Source organism: Quercus robur, chromosome 1 (assembly GCF_932294415.1).
Source record: "Quercus robur chromosome 1, dhQueRobu3.1, whole genome shotgun sequence".
In the NCBI taxonomy this organism is placed as follows: domain Eukaryota; kingdom Viridiplantae; phylum Streptophyta; class Magnoliopsida; order Fagales; family Fagaceae; genus Quercus; species Quercus robur.
The window spans coordinates 32881211-32906979 of record NC_065534.1 but is presented as its reverse complement, the minus strand read 5'-3'; the positions used below and the strand labels follow the sequence as shown (position 1 = coordinate 32906979).

The 25769-nt window shown below is 33.3% G+C and overlaps 2 protein-coding genes across 4 annotated transcripts; both read left to right on the top strand.

Annotated features, from left to right (window-relative positions):
* The first annotated feature begins 5323 nt into the window (after positions 1-5323).
* On the top strand, positions 5324-7884 carry LOC126731811 (uncharacterized). Its single transcript, XM_050435079.1, has 3 exons — positions 5324-5985; positions 6838-7169; positions 7294-7884. The coding sequence occupies exons 1-3, from the start codon at positions 5381-5383 to the stop codon at positions 7773-7775; spliced, it is 1419 nt and encodes a 472-aa protein (XP_050291036.1). The 5' UTR covers positions 5324-5380; the 3' UTR covers positions 7776-7884.
* A 9560-nt stretch (positions 7885-17444) lies between these two features.
* Positions 17445-22601, top strand: LOC126731911 (uncharacterized). 3 transcript variants are annotated; one of them, XR_007659165.1, is made up of 3 exons: positions 17445-17722; positions 17989-18053; positions 22193-22601. XR_007659165.1 is itself a non-coding variant. In XM_050435087.1 (3 exons), the coding sequence occupies exons 1-3, from the start codon at positions 17606-17608 to the stop codon at positions 22335-22337; spliced, it is 318 nt and encodes a 105-aa protein (XP_050291044.1). In that variant the 5' UTR covers positions 17445-17605; the 3' UTR covers positions 22338-22601. The 3 variants fall into 3 exon arrangements, 1 of the variants encoding a protein (XP_050291044.1); XM_050435087.1 differs by having other exon boundaries at positions 17998-18053; XR_007659159.1 differs by lacking the exon at positions 22193-22601 and having other exon boundaries at positions 17989-18161.
* The last annotated feature ends 3168 nt before the right edge of the window (positions 22602-25769 follow it).

Below are 25769 nucleotides of genomic sequence, written 5' to 3'. Positions count from 1 at the left end.
ACACCCAAACCCTCACTCTACTGGAGACGCTCCTCTCATCGGCAGCCAGAAAACCCTTAGTCATCTACTCTCTCTAAGAACAAAGTCCATTAACCTTACCCTTTTGTCAAAATCCCGTTTGTCCCTGCCCTTTTGTCAAAATCCCTCCTTGTTTGTCTCCTGCAACATCCCAGGCTTATATATATATATTCCACTAACAAAAGTTCAGATTTTTTCTTTGTATAGGTATCTCTGTCTTTCTGTAACACCCCATAGAGCACCCAAGTTTCAATTTTTAAGGTATGTTTTTTCATTTCTATGTTCATTTATAGTTGGATCCAATTTCTTTGTTCTTCTTGTTTTTTTGTTGGTTCCTTATACCCTTTTCCATTTATAGTTGACTCAACTGCATATTACATTTCTTTGGTGTATGTTTTTTGGGATTTTTTTAAAATGTGATTGTGTTTATGCTTTGTGATTTTGTTTATAAATATGTGTTTTTTTTTAGTGATTTTTAGTTTTTTTTTTTTTTTTTTTTTTTTTTTTTTTTTTTTTTTGTAATTGTTATGTTTCAATTTGTTATGAGTTGATATTTTGATAAGTTTGTACTATTTTTGTGAAGATCTGATGAGGAAACTTTAGTGGATTGAAAAAACAAAACAAAAATAGAAAAAAGAAAGAGGAAAGTTTGAATTTTGTTATAGTTGCTTGATTTGTGGTTCTTATATATGTTGGGGTGGACATAGAACTAGAAGTTTTACCAGCAGTTTGTTTGCAAGTTGAAGCTTGGGTATTGTAAGGACACGTTTTGGACCTTAAACCCAAAGTACGATTGGATCAAAGCCCAATAAGCCCAATACAATGAATTTGTAGAGAGTGGGTTGGACAACTAGGCTCTAATGAATGAGATAACAGTTAGAATGAATTTTAGAAGATAATTAAACAGAAATGGATTGGAATAATATAAGTAAATTGGTCCTCGACACAATCCGAGGATGTCTGTTCTAGTATATATTGATTAGAAATGGTTACAAATATGGTTTAAGCTGCTAAAGTGATTTCCTTTACCAATTTCCGATCTCCTCTCTCACTACTTCCTTCCTTTTTTATATCCTTTTTCTTTTTCATCTCTACCCTTCACGTGCAGGCTAGATGATTGGTCTTGATACCTGTTCCATCAGCACCTTCCTGAAGTATTTAGGTAGTAGCTATAAGGCTGAAGGCCACTGTTTAGGTATCACATCCACATTAATACGGCCAGAGAGTTAGTTGCAGAGCAGTTAATGCGGTGGTAGCAGCTTTCTCTTTAGATATTTTAGAACTTCCCCTTGTACTCTGTTCTCACAATGCTTATCCGTACCAGCAGAACTTCCTAGAACATCCCCCTGACGGCAGGTTAACCACTCGGACCTTGGCTTTGACTAGCCGAGGTGACATTTATCCTCGGACTACCATCTTGTGCCAACATAACTAAAACTGACCTCGTCATCTACTAACATGGACTCCCTTGACAATGTTTACTCCTCCTCGGACGATCCCAATTCCTCGGCTTGGGCTTTAGGCCTAATGTATATATGGATAACGAGCTCTTGGGCCCAATGCCCCTACAGGTATTATATTGGAATCATTATGGACCAAACATATCCGTCTGCCTGATTAGGCTCAGCAAGATAAGCCGCAAAATTTCTAATCAAAATTGTTCTCCATCTTACTCTCTTTATTTTTATTTTTTATTTACAAAAGTCCCGACTTTCGTGAACTTGTGAAGAACATAATTTGAAGTGTTCTTTTGTCAATCACACATTCAAGCAACCACTTAACTGTTGTTGTGAACTTTTTTTTCTTCGCCCTATAGGGCCATTTTAAAAAAGAAAAAAAGAAAAAGCCGTTGTGAACCTTTAGAAGTTTTGAGGGTATATTTTAAACGGCAAGATGAAACCGATGCTTTGATGCCTAATTAGGAACTTGCTCTCTATAGAAGGTTTTTTTATTTTTATTTTTATTTTTATTTTTATTTTAAGAAAAGTAATTCTAGTACCACATATTTTTACACACTTTACTATAATTGGTGACGCCCCCAATCAGATATTGTCCTCTTTGGAAATGGCGTTGAGCCTTAATCCTCAAGGATTTGTTCAATCCCACATCGAGGAGAGACGCCTCCCACTCATGCCTTATAAGCCTTTGGCCTAAGGATGAGCGTACCACTCATGTGTAGTAGTGGTACCCTCATCCTTAGGCCAAAGGCTTATAAGGTATGAGTGAGAGGTGTTTCTCCCCGATGTGGGATTGAACAAATTCTTGAGGATTAAGGCTCAACGCCATTTCCAAAGAGGACAATACCTGATTGGGGGCCGAGACGAAAGTCCTCCCGCAAAATTAGAGTTCTAATTTTGCGCCATATGTCCTAAATTATTTATTCTTAAAGAGTTTTATTTCTTAATTTTAGAATCAAATGTGGGACTACATCATAAATATTCATCCAAATGAGTTATTAAGTATAAAAACCAAAGAGTCCAGGATAAATGAATCGTAAAAAAAAAAAAAAGTGCTTCACAATAGAAAATAAAAAAAATAAATAAAACATGGACAATTTACATTTTATATGTAATAATACCCTTATAATTTTTTTTAAAGAGTTAACAAAATATAAAAATGACTATCAATAGTATTTAAATTATATATATATATAAGAATTATATTATGCATCTTATATTCTTATTGTATATCTTTAAGTGTATCCATGCATATGCATGTAGTTACAAGCTAGTAGTAATAGTAATAGACAAAGCACTAGCATTAGGTATACTAAATTCTAAATTTTTAGCATTTAGCACACCAAAGATTACAAAATCCCTTCCATTGGATGTTTCAATTGTCAAATGCCAGGTTGACTCGTATTTTTTTAACCTTTTTTTTTAAAAAAAATTATTTAAAAAAAAAAAACACGCATTTGCCGCTTGGTAAGTCATACAACACATTTATTTGGTGTAAAATACATTATTTTGAATTCACCACCCATATCACGAAATAGCTTAGCTCAACAAATTGATATTTGTTCAACAATTATAAAATTATACAAATAACAATATTGTAACCAAAACAAAATAGCACAAACACAAAGAAGTTTAGTCTACAATTTGAAAATCTAATTAAAACAGACACACAAGTTTCACTTCTACACAATATCAATATCCCAAAATAGAGAACGAAATTACAAATGCCCTAATGAATAGTTAATTTGACAAAAAATAAAAACATATAAGAGATTTAAAATTTTGAAAACTAATTTCATAATCTAATGGTTGTGTTTAATTTTAGATGTGTTGTGGTTGACACTCTGTTTCAATTTGGGAGTATAGATCAAAGTTTGATTATTTACTTATTTATATATGATTTCTTTTATGAATATCATGTCATTGTTACTAAACATACACTCTAGGAACACATCATCTTTTATTTTGAAAATCTGTTTATTTTGGCTATGGATTGTTAAAAAATAGTCCCAAGTATCCATAATTTAAGTCATTTCATTGATATACTTTAGATTTACTTTTTTCACACTTATAAATACTTCTCAAACATGTCTATAATTTCAAATATATGTTTTTTTACTCTACTGAGACCAGATTATTTTGGCATTTATTTTGTTATTTGACATTTAAATTTTTTTTACTAATCATGTTATTCAAGTGAGAAGAAGTCAAAATCATTCATCTTTTAGATTCTCTAGCATACAACTAGATAAATGTCTCAGTTGTTTTCTTTAGGCCATTATATTTGAATGATGTTAAAAAAATTGATATCTTTTAAAAAAAAAAAAAAATCAAGTGGCAATAACATTATATTTGTTAATTGAGCTCGAGTTTTGCATTATAAAACCAATACAAACAAGTAGACCAACCTTGTCTTAATTTAATTTATTTTTTTACAAAAAAAAAGTTTTAAAATATGGATTGGTTTAACCTAAAAAAATGGGTCAAATCACAGGTCACCCATTTTTACTTTGGGTGGGAAAATTTAGGTTTGGGTCAAGTATTTTCCCACAAGTTTGAATCAGGTTGCTGGGTCCCATCCTATTTTCCACGTCTGGATCATATCACTTGCCTTCTCTCTCTCTCTCTCACACACACACACACACGAATACTCTCTTCTCATTGTCTCTCTCCCTTTCTCTAACTTGAATTCTCTTAGTTTGGCAACGATGTTTATAAAGAAGTTGATTGGCAATGACATTAAGGCGTTGAGATCAAAGGTTTTTGCGCTGGCATAGTGCTTTTATAATGGCAGTGCTATCACTTTTTGGTGGTTTGCAAGTTGTGGATTTTCATATTAAGCAAATCATAGCAATTGGTTATGGATTTTTGGTGTTTTTGAGTTGTGGATTTTTGCATTAAATGAATCGTAGCAATCAAGTTGGAGGCAGGGCAGCTGGGTTTTCGCATTAAGTGAATTGCATCAATTGAGTTGTGGGCTTTTGGTGTTTTTGCAAGTTGTGGATTTTTTTTTTTTTTTTTTTTTTTTTAATTTTTTTATATCTTGATATGCTTAAATCTGGGGGTTGCGAACTTGTGATGGTGGTGAGTTAGGGGGGTGGTAAGGGTTTTTTTTTTTTTTTTTTTTTTTTTTAAATTAAAAAATAATAAAAAATAGAATATAGGTGCCATTTTAGGGGTGGTTAGAGATGAGATGTATAGTGTATTGTTAAATATCATACTAAAATAGATAAAGTAAGTTTTTGTGTGTGTTAGAATAACATTTTTTTAAAACATCCAATGCTAATACTCTTAAGTGAATTGATTCCAAGAAATTTGGTTATTGATTGGGGTACTCGTGGAGCTTTTGATATATTCCTTTAGGGGTGGGGGAGCTTAGACTGGCCGAGCTTACATCTCCCCAAGGATGGCCAAACTTTCACCTTATCAATGCCAAGTGGTCACTTAGGTTGGGCGGATTTGTCAAGTTAGCACTATACTCTTTAGTTATTATAAAAATATTAATGTTATATAAGCAATACTTTTACAACAAATTTTAGGTGACAGAGTGTTACAAGCTATAATCTAGACCCATTATTGACATAATTTTTTTCCCAACAATAATAGTTTGTTACTATCTAAAATTTATTGTAAAAATATTATAAAAGTATTGTGGATTTAACATTTCTCATCAAATTTATTTATTTTTAGATTGTCATAAAATATATCCTATTACTAATCTTGTCTCATTTCACAATAATTTTCTTACTTTTAGGATCATTGTAGCTAAAGGAGTTGTAAGAGATAAGTTAAGCCTTAAAATAGAAAGACATTTTAGGAAACTACGATAAACCCAATTCCACGAATGAATGAGACTACTATAAAAATTAGTTAACGATTCAATATCAAATGGGTCAAACAAAAAAATGGCAATCCCAGTAAGGCCATTGCTCCTTCAACTCTTCCTCCTCACCCTGCTCTTAATCTCAATCCATCAATCACACCCAGCCATTGCATCCACAACCCATCTCCCACTTTCCAAATATCCTCACTCACTATCAGTCACTGACTTCGGAGCCATTGGTGACGGACTCCACTATGACACAGTCGCCATCCAATCCGCCATCAAAGCCTGCCCCACCTCCCACCACACCCAATGCCACGTCACCTTCCCTCCCGGAACCTACCTCACCAAAACCCTGTTCCTCAAATCCGGCGTCGTATTGGACATCAAAGAAAATGCAACATTGTTGGGTAGTACAAAAATGGAGGACTACCCAAAAGAATCGCGGGAATGGTACGTGGTGGTGGCGGAGAACGCGAGTGATGTGGGGATCACCGGCGGAGGCGTGGTGGATGGACATGGTTTGGGTTTTGTGAAGAGGTTTGATGTGAGGAAGAATGTGATGGTGAGTTGGAACACCACCGGAGCTTGTTTAGGAGATGAGTGTAGACCCAGGCTTGTTGGTTTCATTGATTGTAAGAATGTTAGGGTTTGGAATATCACACTCACAGAGCCTGCTTATTGGTGGTGCGTATACACTTACGCTATACCCTTATTATACTTTAGCTTTCCCTCTTCCTTTTAATGATTTTGTTGTTGTTCAAAGTTAGCTATTCTTCCAGGATTGGTAGTTTATACATATCGTATGGTGGAAGATGTGATGTTTGTTGCATTTTTATTCTCTGACTTTCAATATTTCTTCCACCACCCACATTGTTTTTGTACTTCTTGTGTGTTTTCTTTCCATACAGTTTTTGAGTTCATATATATTTTTTCACAGATAAAATAACATTTCAACCTAAGAAATTGATATATATATATATATATATTTAACGAGATTTTTAATTTAGATATTGATTTGGGGGGTATTGCAAAATAATCTCAAATAATAGGGTTGATAATTGTACTTGTACAAATTTATGGTTTAGGGTGAATATTACAAATGACCTCTCATAGTTTAAGGTAACACTTCACCTTTAGTTTTCCTCCATATTGTCTAGTTGTGAATAAATTCCCTTTTAAATAATTTTTTGTTACAAAATGTATAATGGGAAACTATAATAAAGTTTTTTTTTTTCTCCCTCTCTTTTAAATAGTAGAGATTTGTACTTACCTAAAAGAAAAAAGAAAAAATTTGATATTTCTATTAGTGTATTACTGCGATAATTATAGATATAGAAAAACTATTCCAAAACAAATGAAGTGTTTCTTCATTTTCATTTTCATTTCTTATTCAAATTGAACCCTTTTCATAACAATGCACAGAAAGTTACCACTTACAAAAAAATAATCAATTTGGTGCAAACAGTTATGATATTGTCAATTGCTATATTTTGATATTGTAACACTCTTATTTATAGCCATGTATCTTATGAACAGCTTGCACATAGTACGGTGTGAAAACACATCAATTCATGATGTTTCGATTTATGGAAACTTCAACACACCTAACAATGATGGGATTGATATTGAGGATTCAAATAATACAGTCATTACAAGGTGTCACATTGATACAGGAGATGATGCTATTTGTCCAAAGACATACACTGGCCCCCTTTATAACTTGATTGTGACAAACTGTTGGATTCGAACAAAATCTTCAGCAATCAAACTTGGTAGTGCTAGTTCATTTGATTTCAAGGGTCTAATTTTTGACAATATCACAATTGTACAGTCTCATAGAGGGCTGGGATTTCAAATACGTGATGGAGGTAACACTCATCTTGCTTTTCTTGTTTTATTGAGAATTTTTCTTGAATGATTGGAAAATTAAGCTCAATGTTGCTTAGACCTTTTTTTTTTTCTTAAAAAATAATAAGCATTCACCTTGTGTAGGAAATGTAAGTGACGTTACCTTCTCAAACATAAACATAAGCACAAGATACTATGATCCTTCATGGTGGGGAAGAGCGGAGCCTATATATGTGACAACATGCCCAAGAGACTCTAGTGCAAAGGAGGGTTCAATCTCAAATGTAGTTTTTATTAACATCACTGCAAATTCTGAAAATGGTGTATTCTTATCAGGTTCTAAACATGGGTTACTAAACAATTTGAGATTCATAAATGTGAACCTGACTTATAGAAGATGGACAAATTATTCTGGTGGATTGATAGATTACAGACCAGGATGTCAGGGACTTGTTAATCACAGCATTGCTGGGATCATCATGGAACACATTGAAGGTTTGGAGGTTGAAAATGTTGACATGAGATGGTCTAATCACCAATCAGGACGCTGGAACAATCCTCTTGATTTCAAGCCTTCAACTGTAAATAATATTTCTTTGTTTAATTTTCGTTCAAGTTTGTACTAAAAACTAGTTGCTAACCCGTGCAATGCACGGTGTTATTTATCATAAATGTGTAAAATTTATATTGATTTTGATGTCAAAGTAAAAAATAATATTATTATTCTCTTAATAACTCAAATGATATTCCATTCCTAAATAACATCAATTTACCTCGATAGAGAGGCAGAAACTATAGAAATTGAAGCCCACCAAGCTCTGTTGTAGTCTTGTGCTATTTTTGTACCTCCCTACGGTGTTTTTCTCATTCTTTGTCAATTAGCCACTAATTAGGTGAAACTTTTAAACTAAAAAAGAATTGATTGGAGTTTGTTATGGCCATTGGCTAAATCAGACATTTAGGGTGGGTTTGGATTCAGCGTTTGCTGAATCTTGCGTCCACGTTTTTCCCTTTTCTTTTTTTTTTTTTTTTTTTTTTTTTTTTTTTTTTTTTCACTTTCACGCGTTTAAGGAGAGACAGATTTTACTGTTCAGAGACAATTTTCACTGTTTTGTCACTGTTCACGCACTGTTTTGTCACTGTTCACGTACTGTAGCAGCACTGTTCACGCATTTAAAAATATTAAAAATGGGTCCCACGGTACTTTTAACACATTTAAAAATTATTTTGCTACAGTGTTTTCAGTTTTCAGTTTCAGCAACAATAAGGTCAATCCAAACAGACCCTTAAATTAGATGTTAGGACCAACAAAAATAGAAATTGAAAGGAAATAAAGAGACCCAAATATCAAAACAAAAGACAATCAAGATAATTCAATCATTCTAAAAATATACAATTTAATATAATGTCTAGTAGAAATAATTAGTATTAGTTTAAAACATCCAATATAGTACAAATAATAACTCATTCAATGATTATTCATAAAAGCAAACACCAATAAGTTGATTATAAATATGGTGACAATATTGGAATTTAGTATCACCTCCTTCATTTGTCAAAACATGATTAGAATTTGAAATTGATATAAGGAGAGGATAATGAAAAGATATTGAAAACTTAATTAAGATTAATTCAATCTTTCAAACACACCTATTGAATTCTACAAAATGGAATAAAATATTTTAAATTCAGATACTAAACGTGTTCACTTTTAATCATGATTTCCTACAGCATAATGAACACAAAAGATTGATTTCATAAACAGAAGTAGTGACTCACCACCAAATTTAGGAAGTTCATCTTCTTGCTTCATGCTTCTTGTTTTTAAATTTTAAATTATAAAGTTCTACAATAAAAAGATCAGGTTCAAAATTTGTATTGGATAAAATACAATAAATCAAAGTACTAAACCTAATGTTTAGTCTCTGCTAGATAAAACGTTCCCAACTATTGAATATGAGTAGTCACAATGGTGCTCTTTAACTTAGTTTGCTCTCTCTCTTTGTTGATTGCCACCAAAATTTGTTTTATTATTATCCAAAATAATGGTAACATGAATATTTGGACATTATCATATAGTCCATGAGATGCATAGTATGTGATTTATGTGATTTAGTCACAGAAGATATAAATCACAAGTTCTTTGTAAAGTTAGAATTTTAGTTCAATGTCGGTGATGAAATTGGGCATTTCATCTGCGAAGACTATATAACATATCAACTAAGATGATTTGTCTTGATCATGGAAGTGGAGACTTCTAATTGATATGTTGATATATTTTAAGAGTTAAGATATATTGAACTGGACCGCTGTGGGATTTATTATTCTCCTAACGACTATCAAATGAATAATAAATCTCACGACTTCTATTTACATGAACTCTTAATTCTGAGAGAATAATGGACATGATCATGAAGTATAGGTTGCTTTGATATATCAGGAGTAAGATCTAAAGTAACGATCAAAACCTCAGTATTTTGGGTAGCCACATTTAGTCTTGATGGAACATATATTCTCAAGATGAAATTCATAATCTCTTAACGAAGATATAAAATATTCTCTTGACATAAGTTTATTGAGTTTGGTTATTCAGAATGTTAGGCCTAACTACTTTAGTAAGGAGTTACAAAAGTATATATTTATGAAATTGGATTTCATAAATATATGACAAATAACTTAAAGGATTAAACTGGGTATTCGTGGATTAAGATGTAGTAATCTTCAAAATGGTAGTCTACATTCATGACTTTGTATTATTATGAATATTTTATGAAGGGGTTGCATGTACAATAAAATCTTGGGATATAATTTATTAATAAGACCTAGAGTGCAATTATATTTAAATAGTGATATTAAATATAATTAATAGTAACTTTGGACTTGTTAAAAGTTGACAGAAAAGCCCAAGGCTCATTGAAGCTAAAGTCTTATTTGTTCTCTTTTGGTCTCACTCCAAGCCATATACTAAAGCCCAATTGGAATGGCCCAAAAGACTAACCCAATTAGATAATTAGTTATAAAGAGAGAAACATACAGAATTTTCGATGAGAATGAAATGGTTTGTATGCGAGTATAGGGCACTCTTTTATTCTCCCTTGAATACATACATATAAATTGATTGAGAGACCACATTTCTTGGGCACAAGTGGAATTGGAGTGAAGATTAAAGTGTTCCCAAGTACATAATCTTTGGTTTTTGAATTTCACCACACCAAGGTACATTCTCTTGTTCTTATATTTTGAAATTTACATAGTACATGTTATCAATTGCGAATGAAGTAGATCCGTTAATTTTCCGTTACGTATATTTTGTATATGATACAAACATGTATTTTTCCAACAATAGGAACACTCCTGCATATGCAATTCTTATCAAAAAAGAAAAGAAAAGAAAAGAAAAAGCAATCTATATATCAATTCCGAGAAATACTAAAGAAATAATTCCAAGAAACAAAGAAGGAGTGGAAAATCAACCTTCATCGAGGAGTGGGACGCAAAGATACTAATGAGATTTAATATTTGTGTTGGTGCTGTAAAGGGAGGTTTGTATGCAAGAAAGAAAAAAAAATCAGGGTTTATGTTTGTGTTAATGCCATACAAGGTTCTTATGCAAGAAAGGAAGAAACCCTAAAGATTTTTTAAAAATAAAACTTGTTAAAAAAATATTAAATTTTTTTTATAGAATTTTAGTTGATGTAGAATTTTCAAGCTCTTGAAACATATATTTAATAGAGTTTTACTTAAACTAAACTAGTGTAACACTTGATAAGATAATTATAAGTTGAAGAGAAATAATAAATATATAAGATATAAAACCTAAAATAAAAAGAAAAAGAAAATAGTGATGACGTGGAAAATTATGGGAGTTTCAGAGGTTTCGGTTTTATATATTACGGGGCCAGAGAATTTGTGACCCTGGCCCACTTTGCATTAGGGTCCAAGGCCCAAGCCGAAGAGAAATATTGCCGTTGACATATAATGAAAGTCCAAATGGCCTAGATATAGTCGATGACGATTCTGTCCTCGGCATTCCAAAACACTCCTAGAAAAAAAGGGTGAGTACGGTATGAGAGTGGTTCAAAGGAATAACTAAACACCTCCGCAGTGATGGGGAAAGGACCCCTGAACAGTGTGGCGACAAAGGACAAGGGAAAGGCTGTCATTACTGCAATTAAAGTACTCTGCGCCTGACAGAGTAATACTTTTCAGTTTTTACAACCATCCCCAACCACTTTGGGTATGGGCTGATAGGACAAGTATCAGCTCCAAAAAGCTGAGCCTACACGTGGACGTTAGGGGGAGGGTAAATGCTAGTATAAAAGGAGAATGAAGCAGTCCAGAAAAAGGGGCTGGGAAAAAGGCCAAGAACCAGAGCCTCCCAGTCCGTGCCGAGGAGAAAGACTTCTTGGGTAAGCACGATTCACCTCTGCGCAATTACCATGAACACCATGACCAACCACTGTCTGGTGACCAGGGCCTAGCCTTTTAGCCCACTCTCTACAAATTTATTGTTTGGGCCTTTAACGTTCGAACCCAATACATCAGTTTGGGATCGTTACAAATTGAGTCCTTACATATATATATATACTAGTATTATGCCCATACGATACACAGCTTAATAAAAAATATTTTGATAATATAATTAAATTGAATAAGAATTAAAATGAAAAAAAAAAAATTTAAGTTATATGGAAGATGTATATTATGTAAGTTCAAGTTTGACATTTTTTTTTCAAAAACAAATATTATAAAATATTTTAAAAACTATGGCAAATTGTAAAAATAGTATAACAATTATCAATGAAATCTGTGGGTATAAAAGATGAAAAAAAAATCTATTTTTTTAAAATCTAAAAAATAATTGAATTTTGTATATTTGTCCTTATATATAGTCTATATATATAATAATAATAATAATTGGTGAAGTAAAAAGAAACTCAAATTAGAATTCCTAATTAGAGTTATAATTTTATGCCATGTGTCTAGATTTATCCTTCTAATTGTTCAATTCAAATCTGAAATTGGAATCTAATTTTGCTCCATCTCTTATTAAACGTTGTCCTCCTCTCTCTCTCTCTCTCTTTTTTTTTTTTTTTTTTTTTTTTTTTTTTTTTTTTTTTTTTTTTTTTTTCTTTTCTGAATAAAACGCTTGGATCACCTCCCATTCTAGAAATCTGTGTTTTACATTAAATGTTGTGCTATTTTTTTTTTTTGGGGCTAAACAAAACCTTTTGATATCAGACACGGCCGGTTCACCTCCCCTTCTACAATAATCAAACGCAAATTAGAAATATAGCTCCCCACAAATCCAAAATTCTCAGATTCAACACCTCCAGAACTCACACTTCGACCCCAACAACACCCACGATGACTTCTTGGAGCCTTCGTGTTCTTGGCCTGACCTCAACCCCAAAACCCCGTGGGACCTCAAGCCCACAAAGTCCAGTTTTTCATCACTAAGAACCTTTAGTGACGAAATTGGACTTTTAGTGATGAAATGTGTTTCGTCGCTGTAACCCCGTCGCTAAAAGTCCTGGCGACGAAAAATTTCGTCACTAAAAGTTTGATTTGTTTTTTTTTTTTAAAAACTTTTAGCGACGAAAATATTTCGTCGCTAAATGTTTTCCTCGCTAAAAACAGTATTTAGTGACGAAAATATTTCATCACTAAAACCATTTCAGTTTATTAAATCATATTTAGTGACGAATAATTTCGTCACTAAAACTATTTTTGGGTACATATAGTGACGAAAAAATTCGTCACTAAAACTATTTTTAAGAAAATCCAAACACATATAGCGACGAAAATTTTCGTCACTAAAACAATTTTTTGTTGCTATATTTGTGACGAAAAAATTTGTCACTAAAACTTATTTTCTGTTTTATTATTTTGATGACGTTGATATTAACTTGTAACTTGTCATTACATTATTAAAACCTCACATTTGATTAACACATTTATAAAAAATTGATCCATACATTCCACAAGTTAAAATTAAAACAAGTATCTAATTCAAACTCCGTCCATACAATAATTGTTTGCAACACATACAATAACTTAAGATGTTTTATAACAATACAAAAAATGTAGCATAATATAATTAGAACCAACGGAAAATATCCTCATATGTCTTCAAATAATGCCAAAAGTAAATCCCCTAAAGCCACCAATAAGAAATCTGCACAAATATAAAAACACTACTACATTAAAATCGTAAAGTAAAAACATTGGCTATGTTATAAGAAACATTTTTAACAATGAATTAAGAATAGCCACACCAATAAATCAAAAATCACAACTCCTAATGTATAAGTTGTAGAAAGCAAATATAAATTTTCAAGTGTAATATAATACAATTAGTTTCAAATGATACATAAAAAATGAAGTGTTTTAACTTAATGATAAAGTACTAACCGATAAGTAAAATAAGGACAACTCATGCATAATGTATTCTAACATCTAAGTCTATAAGCTACTTAGATAAAGTTCTATCTTATTCATAAATGCACAAGTCTATATTAATACTTAAATAAATATACATTGCACACACAAATATATTGACTAATCAACAAGTTTCATTCACATTTGCAAGAAATTAAAAACACTCCCAATATGAATTTAAACTACCTTATAACACCATGCAAGCCACCCACTTGCTCCAACACAACAACCCACCACAAAACAAATTTCCAACATCACAAGTACATATAGAGTTTTATAAGTTTTTAACTAGATCCCAACACCCCCAAGAATGACCACATAGTTACAAAGAGGTCCAAGACTAACATAATATGAACTAATCAATTTTTATATGAGCACACGCTAAACAAAGTTTGAATAAGTCGATGGAAGGGACCAATTGCGATTGATTTTTAAACATAGGTACTAAAAAGTAGGAAAAATGTAGAAATGATCGTCATCCATTAAAAAGGGATCTGTTCAATTTATTAAAAAGGGCGCTGAAAAGGGATTGAACCCATGACTGCACTCCACTAAGGGTGGAATGCTTCAGCCCATTGGTGGTTGTCCAATCAATCTAATCAAACACAAGACACCAAACAGAATGAACAGTATGAGAAACACTCAACGTACACCATAAGAAAAATGAAATTAAATGTTACTAAGAATCAATTAACATCATCTTTTAGATTAAAAAAAATTCACTCATCTTAGAAAGAAACACATCTAAAAAAAAAAGCATTTTTCTTTCACCTTAAGCATAGTAATAAGGTACTTTAATCATCCTTTTGTGAAGCTCAACGATTAAGGGCAGTGGAGAAATATCTCAACGGTGACAATGGGTGAGAAGCTCACAGATAGAAAAAAGCATCTCTTACCTTCCATGTTGTCAATAGACATCACCATAAAACTTTTCAAACCAAGACTCCATTTGTTTCATTATGAAACGTTTTCTGTCAAAAAATATTTTCATCCCATGCAAGCTTGCCAACAAGAAACCATTCCATTGCTCAACCATAGGTGCAAATCAAATCTAGTTGACTAGATAACGGAGGTGGGGTTGTACACAGGTAGTAATAAGATAATAACAATGCTTTTGAATAATGAATCCTAGCAATAAGATATAATGAAATATAGCTTAAAATTTAGTCCTAGCAATAATGAAAAAAAAAAAAGGGTAAACTTCTAATTGTTCATATACACTCAATTCTTATGAACCAAACTTTAAAGAGCCCTGCTATTGCCAAAAATATCACACCTTCTCAATTCTACAGATGCTATTAGCAGCTTCAGACTTGAATTGTTTTTTTTTTTTTTTTTTTTCCACATAATTACAATCCTTAATCTAAATACATTATCACTAATATAACACAATTAATAATTAAATTTGAAAAAAAAAATAGAATAGAGAGATTGAGCCTTTATTCTAAACCTGTTCAAAAAAAGGCCGTAAACAGCTTTCAAAATCAAAACTTTCAATTTGATCACTAAGCTCCCAGCCGCACTTGAGCTGAAACTGAAATTAAAAACACGAAAGAAAATTAGGTTCAAACAGATTTAAATAAAAATCAAATTTGTAAATTGAAAAAATCAGGTTCAAACAAATGCGAAGGGAGGCGAAAGGTCACGGTCAAAATCCTAGATCGCGAACAAATTGCTTTGAAAATGGAGAGGAAAAGATAGCGATTCAAAAATTCGATGCTGCTTCTTTCTCGAGAATTTCTCAAGAACCAAACAAGGCCTAAAAACTAAAATTTTGTTAAATTTCCGTTCAAAAAAACCCTCATGCGGAAACAAAATTCACAGCCTTAAAGTAAAGATGCGGACAAGCGAAACTGAGTATGAGAGAAAAATAATACCTCGGAGGCGATCCACATCAAACACAATACCAACCGGCTCTCTTTCCCTTAAAGTCTCAACTTCAAAGAAGTAGTTGAACCTTCATTGAAGCTTAAACACTGAATGATGTGATCTGGGTGTTCAAGTTCAACACTACATTACATCATTTATTAGTTAAACTTTCTTTTAACAAGCACCCACATCAACATGTTACCCCAAATCCAAAAATACCACTATCAACTACAAATTAGCTTTTTTTTCAACAACAAATTTCATGTACTTAAAGGAAACAGAAATTGAAAATTCAAAAAGGGAATGGAATGCAAGGTTGTTGGAAGTGTATACCCCATGTCATTTCTCTTGGCAGCATCTCTTATAGCTTTCTGTACACTTTTCTCCTCCCTCTGTATACCTGAAACCAAACCCATCAGATTAGAGAAAACAATCTCAAAATTAAACACACACCCAAGAATCCAAAATCCATGAAAACCAAATAAAAACATAAAATAAAATTGACCCAGTGACTCGACGTTGCGGCACTCTTGGCAAAGCCTACGCTGCCAATTTCTAGGCGTAAAGCTCGAAATCTTCGAGTCTGACTTCGAGCGGCGGAGTGGAGCGGTAGAGAGGGAGAGTGGGAACGACGTCGTTGTGCTTACACAGTGACTCGACTCGGCGAAGGGAGGCGAAAGGTCGCCGATGCGAAGGGAGGCGGTCGCCGGTGCGAAGGGAGGCGAAGGGTCGCCGATTCGAAGGAAGGCGAAGGGTCGCCGGTTCGAAGGAATGCGAAGGGTCGCCGGGAATGCGAAGAGTTGTCGGCGATTTGGAGTGGGTATCGGGAAGGCGAAGGGTCGTCGGGAATGTGAAGAGTCGTCGGCGATTTGGAGTGGAAGGCGAAGGGTCGCCGGTTCGAAGGAATGCGAAGGGTCGCCGGGAATGCGAAGAGTTGTCGGCGATTTGGAGTGGGTATCGGGAAGGCGAAGGGTCGTCGGGAATGTGAAGAGTCGTCGGCGATTTGGAGTGGAAGGCGAAGGGTCACCGGGAATGCGAAGAGTCGTCGGCGATTAGGAGTGGGTATCGGAAAGGCGAAGGGTTGCCGGGAATGCGAAGAGTCGTCGGCGATTTGGAGTGGGTATCAAGAAGGTGAAGGGTCGCCGGGAATGCATAGGGTCGTCGATTTGGGATTTGGGTATCGGTGTGAGGGAGAGAGTGTCGACTTGAGTTTTGAGGGAAAAAATGAGCTGAGTAAAATATATATATATAGAAAATCTTTAGTGACGACCTGGGTTTCGTCACTATTCCTTGCCTTTAGCAACGAATCCGAGTTCGTCGCAAATACTTACTTTTAATTTTTGTTTTTCTTTTCAGCAACGACATATTTTTGTCGCTAATTGTCTCCTTCAGCGACGAAAAGAGATTTCGTCACTAATAACGTTCTCACTAACACCTTTAGCGACGAAAATTTTCGTCGCAAAAAATTAAACTTTTAGCAACGAAAAGGTTCGTCGCTGTAGCTGAATTTAGTTTGGCACCAACATTTTTCGCTTGGCGCCTGAGTTCAAATTAGTATAAAACTTTTAGTGATGAACTTGGATTCGTCGCTAATAATGTACTGATATTTATGATTTTATTTTTAGCGACGACTTATTTTCGTCACTATATGTTATATTCAGCGACGAAATAGTTTTCGTCACTAATAGTGTTCTCACTAACACCTTTAGCGACGAAATTTTTCGTCGCAAAAAACTTAAACTTTTAGCGATGAAAAATTTCGTCACTGTAGCTGAATTTAGTTTGGCGCCATCATTTTTTGCTTGGCGCCTGAGTTCAACATAACATATAGCGACGAAATCGAATTTTCGTCGCTAAATATTACTAATTTTTTTATGTATAGCGACGAAATATAAATTTCGTCACTATATAATACTTTTTTGTGAGGAAAAAATTTTCCTCACTAAAATTCGTCACTGAAACTACATTTTGTTGTAGTGCCAGAGACCTCTCCGATGAAGTGCCACCATCTAACCCTGACAACAATGTTCCTTACTAGTTCAACCATGACTCTTCCACCCTCGCTTCCAAGCTCCGTAACCACTAGATTTTCGGCGCTACTAAGTCCTCCGCCGCAGTTGCCATCATGCTCTAGCAGCAACTCTTCATGTCTCGCGGTGCCGGCGTCGGAGCCGGCGAGTCTGGTCTGATACAGATGCCACTTTCTTTGGGTGCCTCCGACGATGTCGTTGATGGGTCATCGTCTTTCAAGTTTCCTAATACGGTGAGTTTTCGAGTTTTGAGTTTGACTTTACAGTAACCGTTTGTGCTTTGAGTGTTATTAATGTAAATAATGGTGAATTATGAGGGTGTTTTTGTTTAATTTATCAGGGATCAATGATGAATGCTTTTCAACTGTGACTATTCTTATTTAATATTTTCTGGTTATTCGTATTTTTTGATTTCAAGTATTTTGGATTTATATCTGTCAATGTCAATTCCTTTCTCTACAGAGATGAGGTGGGTTCTTTCTAAGCTTTTCTTTTTCAGGGTTTGTAGGTGGAAAGGGAAATCCTTGGAAGCAATCCAAGTTTGAGTAGTAGCAGTACTACCAGGTATAGTTTCTACTTTATTGGAACCATCACCGGTAATTTTTTTTTTAATTGAATGTTAAATATACTTTATGTTTGGACATTTGGTTGGATTGGTTTGATTTTTAGGTATTCGGGTTAGAATTTATTTTTTTTCATTTAGGTATTTGTCTTTGGATTTTTTTTTCTATTTGTTTTTGTTTTAAATATTAGGATTAAAATGGTTATGGGCTATTCTGTGATTGATTTTACAATCTGCATACTATGCTGCCAACCATGTCTTCTATGCTGCCAACCATGGGTTATAGGACTTCTACTAGATGTTTCTTTGCATATATTTTATTTGAATTTTCTTCAATATATTTATTTAATGGTATATTGCTGTGATCAACATGAAGATTAATTAATATTTTAGATGCCTCTTAGAAGTAGTGAATCTAATTTTTAATATTAGTGCTTCTCCTCAAAAAGTCTAAATATGTGCACATTCTCATGGATTGATTCCTTAATGTACAACTTTGCCCAGTTTTGAAACTAGTGGATATATGACAAAAAAACAGGTATACTATAGTTTTTAGTGGTAGATGATTTTAATATAGTTAATTTATTTTTTTTAAGTTCTATTGCCATTTATAAATAGCCATTAATATCAGATTGAATTAATTATGAATCTAAGAGCAAGCACCGTGAAACTAAATTAAATTTTAGTATAAAACTTCAAAATGAATAGCAAAGTAGAAATTGACAATGAACATTCCACCTGACAATTATCAATGAATATTCCATGCCTTTATGTATGGGTGGATTCTTTTATTTAAGTTCTCTTATTTAGAACTCCCTTCATGCCATATCGTTAAGCATTATGATATGTTAATCATGGAAAATTTTGTGTGTATTGTTGTGTTTTCCTTCTCTAAAATGGGATATGCTATGAAGTTTTCAGGTTTATGCATGTGTAGAAATAATAATAGCTTAATATTCGTCTTTTAATGAACCAATGCTGTATTCTATTAAAAATACACCAAATTTTATTTTGTTTTAAAATACATCAAGTAGGCTTTAGGATTGAGGTTGAATTTTTTCCCCCATCAATTACATTTCTGGGTTTGCTATGACTTCAGCTACATTGTCTAAGGAAGTCAAACACTTTAGTGAGAGTTCTGGTTTTTTGTTTATGTGTCCTTAGTATGTTTAATTATTTGGTTGATTTATTAATTGACATGCTATATCAATAATAGGTTGTTGGTTGTTGCATCTTCATCATGATCACAAGGCCTCATCAATATAGTTGTTCTGACATATAGAAAAAAAAGTCCATTTAAAACTATCCAATGTTTAACTTAAAAAGTGAAAGGTTATATCGTATGAAACAAACACGTCTAAAAAAATTAAAGCCAAATGCTAAATCTCACACAAACGTTAAACCCACTCATCCAAAGCTAACTGCCATTAAACTACCTATTTTCTTCCTCAAATAAACATATTTTTCAATATGTTTTTTCCGTCCTTTTGTCAAAGCACGAATTCACAAAGATCTTTATCAGATGAGATGGTGGGTATTTTGCAAGAAGATTACTAAATCAAAAGGTTAGGAACCGCCATTGTGAGATTGTCTTACCACAGTCTTCAGCCTTACTACTACTGTTAGACTGTTGGACCCGCTGCTGGTATTTATGTTTTTAAAATTAGGACGTTAAATATAATTTAGGCTTTTGGGTTAGATTTGATTAGTTTATATTAGATTTCCTTTTCACTGTTCAAGTGACGTCACAAGGCAGCAAGAGAGAATAGCAAGAAAAATATTGTAGACAAAAAGGTATAGGCAATAGGGAGAGGCTTTGGTTGAACTTTGAAGTTAACAAAGAAGACAGATTAGTCTCTTTCTCTCTATATCTCTTTCTTTATTTTTTTTTTGTTCGAAAAATTTTTCATGCTTTTTGTTTAGTTCTAAATTTTGGATATCATAGTTTTTTATTGCGCAAATGTTACTATTTTATTATTTATTGGCATTGTTTTAGGCACCCATGAAATATCTTCAACCCACAATTCAAATGTTATCAGGTACTAGATCTCTTGGAGATAGCAAAAGATATCACTTTCTTACCCTTTTTCATAACCATCATAACTCTAAAGTCAAAATAGAGCAACATCTTTGCCAAACAAACTTCTTCTTCTCTTATTGTGTATGCTATGTTTATATTCAATTGCTACTTGAATCAATTTCTTCTAAAGAAAAACCCATACAATATATCCCCTGTTTTTTTAAGTGGGGCAGGTTAATATGATTTCAAGAGAGAGGAATATGCAAATATGTCTATTTTCTTAATGCCAATCTCTTTCTCTCTCCTTGGAAGACTAACAATTAAGGGGTTTTATTTTTTTAAAAGGGCACTATTTCGTTTCTCTATCCTAAAATATATATATATATATATATATATATTGTTTTTGAATTTGAATAAATGCTTGAATGTGTGACAAAACCCAAATACCTAAATATTTATTGCAAGTTTGTGTATCTTAGTATCTATTTTTTTTTTTTTGTTAGTTTTTTATCACTCATGTTGTTGAATAATTTGTTTTGTTGAATTATTTTTGAAAATTTATGCACTCATCTTAATTTCACTGAATTTTGCATATAAACTCATGTTGCTGTTGCATATAACCTCATGTTTAAGTTGTTTTTTATATTAAACAAGTAGTGTGGTACTCAGTTAAGGTACATCAAGATGTTTCTTCATATTTAGGTGTGGGTAAACTAATTACATGACTTTGAGTGTCCATATTCTAAATTTGCAACATATGTGCACCTTGACAGCAAGTGTAAACTATAATATGGTGACATTTGCTGGCTGTGTTCATAACTAGGACTTTTTTTTTTTTCTTTCGTACATGCCTGCTTTTTGTTTCATTTTAAAGGTTGGATGGAATACCATGTTGTCTTTGGTAAATTTTAAAGGTTGGATGGAATACCATGTTGTCTTTGGTAAGATGCTATATGGGATGGATGTTGTCTACAAGAGTGAAGTAGAACGATATCTTCCTTTATTGTTTTGGGATGTTATTGGTCAAATATATATAAATTTTACCATTTACCTAGAGATGGTGTCTTTAAGAAAAGTCTTCAAAAATCTCATCCACAGTCCATCTATTTCTAAGTTATTTTCTTAGAACAATGGTCACAGTCCATATGCAGTTTATTAACAAATTAACTGTTTTTAAATGGATAACATTAGAACTATGTTTTGATCCAATTTAGTATTGGTTTCCTATGAGCATTCAATGTTACAACCTTATACCCAATTCTTGATATGCATGTGTTTGCACCTGCACCCAATTAGTGACCAACAAATTGGATAACTTATGATATAATAATCCTTAGAGTTTTATAGTGCAACTCAATGCATCATTTTAAGTTTTATGCTAATGCTATTTTTTATGAATATTTTATTTTTATTTTGCTAGCTCTTAATTGCTACTTAGAGCTAGAGAGTAGTTGAAAAAGTGGTCGAGACAAATAAGAAAATGAATATTGATGAAACTGAGAAAAGTGCAAATATTATCAAGATCCTAACGAAATAGGAGTTGATAGAAAAGGACAATGGTAGGAAGCATCAAAAAATTGAAAACCAAATGTACATGGCTCAAGGAAAGAGCAAGGCAATGCAAATTTCTATTGGTACCAGCTCTTATCTTTTAATGATTGATATTGAGAAAATTCTATAATGGAAGACTTGGATAGGCCTACCATAGCCGCTTCCTTTGCAATTACATAGGCTTGGACATTTGCCTACCATACCTAACCATTAAGGTTTTTTTTTTTTTTTTGGATAAGTGTATATAGCTAACCATTGAGTTTATAAAACAAAAATTAAAAACTTTACTGGTTTGAGAGAAAGACATGTCTGGCGGTGGCAAAGTCTGCAAGACCGTTCCTTATATATATGTGCGTGTGTGTGGGGGTTTGTTTTTTAAAATAGTAAAAATTGAAAATTTGGCCATGCTTGATAGAATTTTGCCTTAAGAGATTTTGTATGCAACATAAGTTTTCAGCATAATAATACTGCCAAGTCCTCTTAATTAAATTAATAAGTTTCTCTTTAATTTTGAAAGTTCATAGCCATTACTTGATGCTCACACATCTTTTCTTTTTCTTATTTGGCCAGGAAGATTTATACTATTAAAGGAAAATTTTTCTTTCTTTACAAAAAGTTGTCAACACTTCTTTTCCAATTATACAAAACACTACCTCTTGAAGTGGGAAACCAAAAACATCCAGTCCCATTTTTTTTATGGGACATTGTTGGATGAATTGCATGGATCATGTGTTTTTACAAAAATTGATTTGATAATTGTGTATCATCAAATTAGGATGAAAGAGAGTGATGAATGGAAAACTGCCTTCAAAACTAAATATGGATTGTATGAGTGGTTGTGGGTGTGAGATTTGGGATGGGTTTGAGATTTGGGATGGTCTCAGATCGGATTGTGGCTGTGAAGTGTGGAGGGGTCTCACCAGCGCCGTTGCCGATATTGGTTGTGGTGATTGATGTTGAGGTGTTTTTTTTTTTTTGTGTAGGGGCTAATATTGGTTGTAATGTTTGTTTCAGTTTTTTTTTTTGGTAGCAGTGGTTGATATTGGTGGTCGGTGGTTGATTTGTGGGGTGGCCGATGGTTGTGGGCAATGGCGGTTGATCTGTGGGTGTGGGTTGTTGTTGTTGTTGTTGTTGATAATAATGATGATGATATGGAGGAGTTAATATATTATTTTAATGTACAGTATATATTATTTTAATGTATAAAATTGAAGGATAAAACATTTGATGAATGAGATATTGCAAAATGATGTAGTAAAATAATAAAATAGACTTTTAATGTCAAAATGACATTTTTTTTAAAACGGCTGATGAGAATGCCCAACAAAAAAAAAAATCAAATGGTATCACGTATATGACTAGAAGGAAACAAGAGTAGGTTTGCGTTTTTTTTTTGCTTTTAAAGACAACTTTAATATATAGCCCACCACGTGTAGGACTTGGAGCACACTATAATCTCAAATCTGTATAATAAAATTTCTTGGGCAATGAAAAATCTCCGCCACTGCACACAGATAATATTAAAAAGTTGAAAAATGTAATTCCTTTAATGATTTTGCTAATGTGTATGAGTGGTTGTGGGTGTGAGATTTGGGATGGGTTTGAGATTTGGGATGGTCTCAGATCGGGTTGTGGCTGTGAAGTGTGGAGGGGTCTCACCAGCGCCGTTGCCGATATTGGTTGTAGTGATTGATGTTGAGGTGTTTTTTTTTTGGTGCAGGGGCTAATATTGGTTGTAATGTTTGTTTGAGTTTTTTTTTTTTTTTTTTTGGTAGCAGTGGTTGATATTGGTGGTCGGTGGTTGATTTGTGGGGTGGCCGATGGTTGTGGGCAATGGCGGTTGATCTGTGGGTGTGGGTTGTTGTTGTTGTTGTTGATAATAATGATGATAATACGTAGGAGTTAATATATTATTTTAAAGTGTAGTATATATTATTTTAATGTATAAAATTGAAGGATAAAACATTTAATGAATGAGATATTACAAAATGATGTAGTGAAATAATAAAATAGACTTTTAATGTCAAAATGACATTTTTTATAAAACGGCTGACGAGAATGCTCAACAAAAAGAAAAATCAAATGGTATCACGTATATGACTAGAAGGAAACTAGAGTAGGTTTGCGTTCTTTTTTTGCTTTTAAAGACAACTTTAATATATAGCCCACCACTTGTAGGACTTGGAGCACACTATAATCTCAAATCTGTATAATAAAATTTCTTGGGCAATGAAAAATCTCCGCCACTGCACACAGATAATATTAAAAAGTTGAAAAATATAATTCCTTTAATGATTTTGCTAATGTGTATGAATGGTTGTGGGTGTGAGATTTGGGATGGTCTCAGATCGGGTTGTGGCTGTGAAGTGTGGAGGGGTCTCACCAGCGCCGTTGCCGATATTGGTTGTGGTGATTGATGTTGAGGTGTTTTTTTTTTTGGTGTAGGGGCTAATATTGGTTGTAACGTTTGTTTGAGTTTTTTTTTTTTTTTTTGGTAGCAGTGGTTGATATTGGTGGTCGGTGGTTGATTTGTGGGGTGGCTGATGGTACTGGGCAATGGCGTTTGATCTGTGGGTTTGGGTTGTTGTTGTTGTTGTTGATAATAATGATGATAATATGTAGGAGTTAATATATTATTTTAATGTGTAGTATATATTATTTTAATGTATAAAATTGAAGGATAAAACATTTGATGAATGAGATATTACAAAATGATGTAGTGAAATAATAAAATAGACTTTTAATGTCAAAATGACATTTTTTATAAAACGGCTGACGAGAATGCTCAACAAAAAGAAAAATCAAATGGTATCACGTATATGACTAGAAGGAAACTAGAGTAGGTTTGCGTTCTTTTTTTGCTTTTAAAAACAACTTTAATATATAGCCCACCACGTGTAGGACTTGGAGCACACTATAATCTCAAATCCGTATAATAAAATTTCTTGGACAATGAAAAATCTCCGCCACTGCTCACAGATAATATTAAAAAGTTGAAAAATGTAATTCCTTTAATGATCTTGCTAATGTGTATGAATGGTTGTGGGTGTGAGATTTGGGATGGTCTCAGATCGGGTTGTGGCTGTGAAGTGTGGAGGGGTCTCACCAGCGCTGTTGCCGATATTGGTTGTGGGGATTGATGTTGAGGTGTTTTTTTTTGGTGTAGGGGCTTATATTGGTTGTAACGTTGGTTTGAGTTTTTTTTTTTTTTTTTTGGTAGCCGTGGTTGATATTGGTGTTCGGTGGTTGATTTGTGGGGTGGCCGATGGTTGTGGGAAATGGCGGTTGATCTGTGGGTGTGGGTTGTTGTTGTTGTTGTTGATAATAATGATGATGATATGGAGGAGTTAATATATTATTTTAATGTGTAGTATATATTATTTTAATGTATAAAATTGAAAGATAAAACATTTGATGAATGAGATATTACAAAATGATGTAGTGAAATAATAAAATAGACTTTTAATGTCAAAATGACATTTTTTATTAAACGGCTGACGAGAATGCTCAACAAAAAGAAAAATCAAATGGTATCACGTATATCACTAGAAGGAAACTAGAGTAGGTTTGCGTTCTTTTTTTGCTTTTAAAGACAACTTTAATATATAGCCCACCACTTGTAGGACTTGGAGCACACTATAATCTCAAATCTGTATAATAAAATTTCTTGGACAATGAAAAATCTCCACCACTGCACACAGATAATATTAAAAAGTTGAAAAATGTAATTCCTTTAATGATTTTGCTAATGTGTATGAGTGGTTGTGGGTGTGAGATTTGGGATGGTCTCAGATCGGGTTGTGGCTGTGAAGTGTGGAGGGGTCTCACCCGCGCCGTTGCCGATATTGGTTGTGGTGATTGATGTTGAGGTGTTTTTTTTTTTTTTTGTGTAGGGGCTAATATTGGTTGTAATGTTTGTTTGAGTTTTTTTTTTTTTTTTTTTTTTTTTTTTGTAGCAGTGGTAGATATTGGTGGTCGGTGGTTGGTTTGTGGGGTGGCCGATGGTTGTGGGCAATGGCGGTTGATCTGTGGGTGTGGGTTGTTGTTGTTGTTGTTGTTGTCGATAATAATGATGATGATATGGAGGAGTTAATATATTATTTTAATGTGTAGTATATATTATTTTAATGCATAAAATTGAAGGATA

Excerpts from the sequence above, each read along its gene's own strand:
- LOC126731811 (XM_050435079.1), top strand. The coding sequence starts at position 5,381 with ATGGCAATCCCAGTAAGGCCATTGCTCCTTCAACTCTTCCTCCTCACC. Across the intron at positions 5,986-6,837 it reads ACAGAGCCTGCTTATTGGTG|CTTGCACATAGTACGGTGTG; the intron begins GTGCGTATACAC and ends TCTTATGAACAG. Across the intron at positions 7,170-7,293 it reads ATTTCAAATACGTGATGGAG|GAAATGTAAGTGACGTTACC; the intron begins GTAACACTCATC and ends CACCTTGTGTAG.
- LOC126731911 (XM_050435087.1), top strand. The coding sequence starts at position 17,606 with ATGTCTCGCGGTGCCGGCGTCGGAGCCGGCGAGTCTGGTCTGATACAG. Across the intron at positions 17,723-17,997 it reads CTTTCAAGTTTCCTAATACG|GTGGAAAGGGAAATCCTTGG; the intron begins GTGAGTTTTCGA and ends CAGGGTTTGTAG. Across the intron at positions 18,054-22,192 it reads AGTAGTAGCAGTACTACCAG|GAAGATTTATACTATTAAAG; the intron begins GTATAGTTTCTA and ends TTATTTGGCCAG.